The sequence below is a fragment of the Etheostoma spectabile genome, chromosome 15, assembly GCF_008692095.1.
Source record: "Etheostoma spectabile isolate EspeVRDwgs_2016 chromosome 15, UIUC_Espe_1.0, whole genome shotgun sequence".
In the NCBI taxonomy this organism is placed as follows: domain Eukaryota; kingdom Metazoa; phylum Chordata; class Actinopteri; order Perciformes; family Percidae; genus Etheostoma; species Etheostoma spectabile.
The window spans coordinates 17,339,226-17,344,978 of NC_045747.1; the positions used below are offsets into that span (position 1 = coordinate 17,339,226).

The 5,753-nt window shown below is 42.1% G+C and overlaps 2 protein-coding genes and 1 long non-coding RNA gene across 4 annotated transcripts in view; 1 reads left to right on the plus strand and 2 right to left on the minus strand.

Annotated features, from left to right (window-relative positions):
- The window catches only part of kcna7 (potassium voltage-gated channel, shaker-related subfamily, member 7), a 7,983-nt gene extending 5,506 nt beyond the window's left edge, over positions 1 to 2,477 (minus strand). Inside the window, exons 1-2 of one of the 2 annotated variants that reach the window (XM_032538773.1) lie at positions 2,069 to 2,477; positions 229 to 988 (exon numbers count right to left, since the gene is read on the minus strand). In XM_032538773.1, the coding sequence (XP_032394664.1) occupies positions 229 to 930 (702 nt within the window). In that variant the 5' untranslated portion in view covers positions 931 to 988; positions 2,069 to 2,477. Of the gene's footprint in view, positions 1 to 228; positions 1,018 to 2,068 lie in introns of both variants that reach the window. The other variant, XM_032538771.1, reaches the window with a different exon arrangement.
- The window catches only part of LOC116703805 (uncharacterized), a 25,705-nt gene that overhangs the window by 13,714 nt on the left and 6,238 nt on the right, over positions 1 to 5,753 (minus strand). Inside the window, exon 2 of the long non-coding RNA XR_004335508.1 lies at positions 4,563 to 4,568. This is a non-coding gene — a long non-coding RNA (uncharacterized LOC116703805). The remainder of the gene's footprint in view (positions 1 to 4,562; positions 4,569 to 5,753) is intronic.
- hsd17b14 (hydroxysteroid (17-beta) dehydrogenase 14) overlaps positions 4,621 to 5,753 on the plus strand; it is a 5,602-nt gene continuing 4,469 nt past the window's right edge. Inside the window, exons 1-3 of the mRNA XM_032538779.1 lie at positions 4,621 to 4,895; positions 4,978 to 5,016; positions 5,591 to 5,688. Coding sequence (XP_032394670.1) covers positions 4,814 to 4,895; positions 4,978 to 5,016; positions 5,591 to 5,688 — 219 coding nt within the window. The 5' untranslated portion in view covers positions 4,621 to 4,813. The remainder of the gene's footprint in view (positions 4,896 to 4,977; positions 5,017 to 5,590; positions 5,689 to 5,753) is intronic.

A 5,753-nucleotide genomic window follows, 5' to 3' on the forward strand; every position in this document is an offset into this window, starting at 1 on the left:
TTTCCCCTGAGAGAGAAGATAAAGACGTTTTCACCTCGTTCTGCTTCATGTGACACCTGTCAGCATATGATGTCCTTCTATGTTCACCTCATCACTCCCTCGCAGTGTTAACTTCTTCACCCTGACAGCTACTTGCTCTCTCCTTCACTTCTATGGTCTGTTTCCATACATCACCTCCATCTGCGGCCTCTCTGTTTCACTCATCAGCACCATTTAACCCATCCTCACCTCCCGCAGTTCCTTCTCATTCCTGAACTCAGGCATAGTCTCCAGGCAGAAGATGAGAATGGAGATCACAATGACCATGACGCTGATGATGGCGATGATCCGAGCTCCGCCGGAGGACTCCGGATACTCAAACAGCATCCAGAGGCGGCGCTGCAAGTCATTGGTGGGTAAGGGCCTCTCCTCCTCCTTGGGGAAGCCTTCGTCCGCTTTGTAGCGGTCGATGATCTCCTCCCCGAGCTCGTAGAAGCGCAGCTCCTCCAGGAACATGTCCAGAGGGACGTTGGCGGGCCTCCGCAGCCTCCCGCCGGACTGGTAGAAGTACAGGATGGCATCGAAGCAGGCGCGGCTCCTGTCCAGGAAGAGTTCGTTCCGCAGGGGGTCGTAGTAGCGAAGGCGACGCCTGGGGTCACCCAGCATGGAGTCGGGGAACTGGGCCAGAGTGCGGAGCTGGGTCTCGTAACGCATCCCTGACACGTTGATGGCCAGACGTTCGTTTAGAGCCCAGTCGCTTCTCCAGTGACAGCGACGCTTCTCCTTCAGGGCCTTTCCGCTCGGCTCCTTCTCACTGCTCTCCTTCTCCAGCTTGTTGTGTTTATCTTTGGTCCACTTTTCCTCATCACCGACCTCCTCAGCTTTTTGTTTCTCGTTTGTCTGCCCTCCTCCTCCTCCTCCTGTATCTCCTCCCTGGTCTTGGTTATCCATCTCTCTTTGTTTCTTGCTTCCTTGTGTTTCTTGTCTTACTTTCTTTTGTCTCTTCGCTCTGGAGAAGACAATTCAAGTTTGACCTGACTGTGCAGAAACAACAGAACAGCAAAACATGGGTTGATAAAAGGGGAAAGTATAGTATATGTAGTATATGACACTTTTTAATCACTATTTCTGTGTATTAAAATACATAAAGGTCATTAATTTGAAATATATCTTGAAATAAATTCTCCCTTAGTTGCTTCATGTTTTCATTAATCCACAGACCAGTGACACAGCCTCACCAATAATACGTTTTGTTTTCCCAGAATATGTTGGAACTGATTAATAAAATATTTAAATCTCACCCCTTTTTTGTAAACTCAGCCGAGAGGTTTTCTGGGCTGAAGTGTTATTTAGATTTAGACATTAGACGGCATAAAAGAGAGAGAAAAGTGTGCTACATAAAAAAATAAAAAATAAATGCTGATTAAACCATTAAAAACTAAACAGAATTAGTATCAAGATGTTCACTTTTTGTATAGCTTTAAAAGCCCTTGTAATAATTAGAGATGTTCTCCGATACTGCCTAAAACACTGGCATCGGTATCGTGAAGTACTGGAGTTTATGCACCGACCTAAAGAAATTCTACGTTGAAGTAGTTTATTTATGTTGTTTATCCGTTATAACTGACTGTCAAACTGGATAAAAATATAAAGTTCTGTGCCGTTCATTGTTTGTTCATGTTTCACAAATAGTTTACCCTGAGCCAGACCGACATTAAAGATAGAAATCATATCTCATCCATACAGGCATAGTAGTATACAGTTGTTAATAAATAAATGTTAATTGTAAATAACTTTATATAATATATGACACCGTGGTATCGGATCAGTACTCAGTATTAGACCATCTCTAGTAATAATAATACATTTTACTTATATAGTACTCAAATACACTTTACAGCAACTAGTAGAATAAAATGTGATGTTATTATAAGGTGAAGGCTAATCTATAGAGCTATGTCTTGATAAGTGATTTGAATGTGTCCAGGCTAGTACAGTCACTGATGTTCCACCTTCCTCCACCATATTCTGTACTGTCAGTACCAGCATGCAGACCCTCGGTGCAAAAAGCTCCACACATGCTCCTCACCAGTTTACCACCATGTCCAGTTCAGCCGGTAGAAACCTCCTCTCACCCGTCTGCCGCTGATTCAAACTAATAACACCTCCTGAGAATGACCCTGACTCTCCTACTGTACCTCCACCTCAGGGTGCCTTTTGGGCTAAACCTTCCCTCCTTCTGAGACAGTTTGTGGAGCAATTCCTTCATCATGATGTCCAGAGCAACCCCTCCTCCTCCTCGTCCATGTGTCACGTTTGGGGGAGGAGGGGAGGTGGCAGGCCAGGGGGTGCATCGTGGCTCCTTCAGGGGCTGCTGGGGTGTTAATCTGCAGCGTGGGTGAAGTTAAGATAGTAAAGCTTGTTTGTAGGTCACTCACGGCCGTCACTTGTGCTCTCCGTCGTGCCCAGCGCGCCCCGGGGAATGCTGTCGGCCCGAAATTCAATATTCTACCCTGTCCTCCACCAAGAGCTCTGCTGCCCCCCCTTCTCTGCCCCCAACAACCCTTCCTGCCCGAAAATGTCAACCTCTTAACCCCTCACTCTTCTTAAACATACTGTTTGCACGCATGTGTACGTATGAACTTGCTCACTCACATAGATGAGGCCCAAACTATAATATAAAAGGAAAGGAAACATTTTAAGAAAAGTAAAAGGTGTGTTGAATGAGCACACACATATGGGGTTAGTATTTTCCTTTGGTTTCGGTCCCCTCTAAATGCTTTCATAACTTTGCTGTCATCGTCTATTTTAAATTACATTTGGCTACTTGACTGTGGCTTGTCCAATTTTGTCCCCTATTTAAAACATGGCAAATGAAACCTGACCTGTCAATCCAGCCTTCGTTTTAAATTAAACATAAATCATCTGGATGTCTGTGGTTATTTTAGACTCATCAGAAGTCTACACTCAAGCATCTCTGCGTGGCACTGTGTGTTTGCAGTGAAACTACAATTCCCATAACAGGAAGCACATGAAATTGTTGCCTTTAAATACAGTTTCGGGCTTTTCAGAATCATAAATGCAGCTGTATGCTACATTAAATAAACAAGAAATTGGACTTCATCAGAAGATGTTGTTAGATTTAAAGCTGTGATGATCTAAGGCTAGCCTAATCAATGTCTAACTGAAACACATTTATACGAAAGCCTTTCATTTTACTTGCATGTTTAATGCTGGAGCTTTTTTTTAATTTATCATTTTTAGTCATGCAAGTGAAATGGTTCTAGGGAGAAATATCTCAACAACTATCAAATGGTATTTGGATGAATGTTTTTTACAGAGATTATTGGTCACAAGAGGATGAATCCTTATAAGTTTGGTGATCTCCTAGGCTCACAGTGGCAGACCTATCTCTACAGCGCTGGGGAGTATGGCTACATCACACGTGCATTGTGGGATAGGAGAAAAAAAAATGTTCTGGGTTGTTTCCATTTCTTTAAACCAATCAGGGGCGTCAGACTGGGGGGGGGGGGGGGGGTACCCAGGGCCCTCAGGTGATGAGCGCCCAAAAGATGCTAGAATGAAAATGTTGTGTGCTACGCCCCCCCCCCCCCCCCCCCCCCCCCCCCCCCCCCCCACCCCCCCCCCCCCCCCCCCCCTATTATGTGAATAACTGTTAACACAACACAGTAACGTGAACTATTTAAATTAGCCAGATACACGATCAAGCCATCCACAGCAATCCCGCCAATCGGCCCGAAAATGTTCCCGTTATATAGTAAATACCGTAATAATATTATTTGTAAATCTTTGCAATCATTGCCCCAAAGAACCATGCAGAATTCTCATTTTCAGCATGTAGCTTACTGAATCAAAATTTGTTGTTGTTTTCCCAAAGGATGGGATTTTGAGAACGGCAACACACAGAGAGAGGAAGGTGAGGGAAGGCTACCTACGTCGAGGTCAGCAAGTCAAAGTGTTCACTAATTCTGCAAAATATCTCAATATTTTCTGGATGGATTGGTACAAAATGTGGTTGTTCATGTCCCCCTCAGAAAGAAGTGTAACCACTTCGGTAATCCTCTGACTTCTGTCATCTTAATAACTTTGTCATTTTTCCAATACCTATATAAATATCACCAATACTATTCAGCATTAGCTGTGCTTTGTGTTCAGTGCTAATTAGCAAATGATAGCATGCTAACAGGCTAAACTAAGATGGTGAACATGTAACCATTAGGTTATACTTGAATAGTAGGTATATGAGCATGCTAGCATGCTGACAATAGCATTTAGCTCAAAGTGCTGTAGCTGTAGCTTTAGTCTCTTGTTAGTATTGTTATTGTATTGAATAAGTGCAGTCATAGTTGAATACGTCCGTGTAAAATTAACAATAATTATAATTGTTGTAGTTGTTGTGCGAGGTAGCAGTTTTATTGCCGGTTTTCTAATTCACTGCAGTGATTTAAAGATGTGCAGGTGTGTCTTCATTTAGCAACTATACATGTTTTCATGTAATTCTTCCAGGTTATGTAAATGCGGTTTTAATGTTCTTTATTAAATAAAGTTCACAATTTGGCGACTTAATTCTCCAATTTATTGACAGTTTAAGTGAGTTTAGTAATTTCCAATACTACCAACAGCACCTGAACGCAGCAGAGCAAACCCCATGATTTGGTAAAACTTTGAACCTCACCCACGCAAACTGCGTTTATTTAAGGAAGTGGAGAAACTGAAGGGACGTGGTGCAAAGACCGAATTGGAGCAAAGAAATCAATACTCGTCTCGTGCAGTGTTTTAGGACAAGGCTTATCATCATAATCACACAGCCGAAATGTCCCCGCGATACCACAACAAAGTTGTCATTGTGACGGGAGGATCCAAAGGAATTGGCAGAGGGATTGTCAAAGTGTTTGGTGAATATTGATATTTAGAACGTGGGTTTGTTTGTGATCAGACAAGAAGTGGCGCATTAAATATGTTGCATCTTTTTTTCAGTGGAGAATGGAGCCAAAGTGGTGTTTTGTGCAAGAGGAGGTCAGTAACATTATTTTGGTCAACTATTTGTTTCATTTGACCATATATGCCTTTATCATCTGGGAAATGACTTTACATTTACTCGTAACTCAAGTAGGCTACAAGTAGAAATAGGAAGAAATACCATAGTCCTGCATTCAAAATGTTACTCAAGTGAAAGTACAAAAGTATCAGTAAACTGGACTTTAAATATGAAATGTATTTATTGAGAAACACTGCTTCCTTTCAGAGTGTAATTATGAATACTGTATGCGTATTACATTGTATAATAGGTATTGGTATTAATGTTGTAACTGGTCAGTGTGTAAATGTTAAGTACTTAAGCACTACTGCTTAGCTTAGCAGTAAAAGTACTGCAAGATTAATGTAGGAAAGTCAAATGTATGATATTTTCCTCTCTGATATGTAGTGGAGTAAAAGTTGCATAAAGTACCCAAGTACAAGTACCTCAAAATTGTACTTATGTACAGTACTTGAATAATTGCCCCCTTTGCTTTCCTCCTGTGGCTAATGGAGTTGTACTGAAAGCGTTTCAACCTAAAATGTGAATATGTATGTCACTGTAATCACACAGGTGCAGCAGGTGAGGCTCTGGAGGCGGAGCTAAACAAAGCAGGGCCAGGATCATGCAAATTTGTCACATGTGACATGTCCAAAGAGGATGACATCAAGGTAATGTGCAACTGCAGTGTCCTGGTTATACTACACTTCACTTATAAAACTCTCATGTGTGTGTG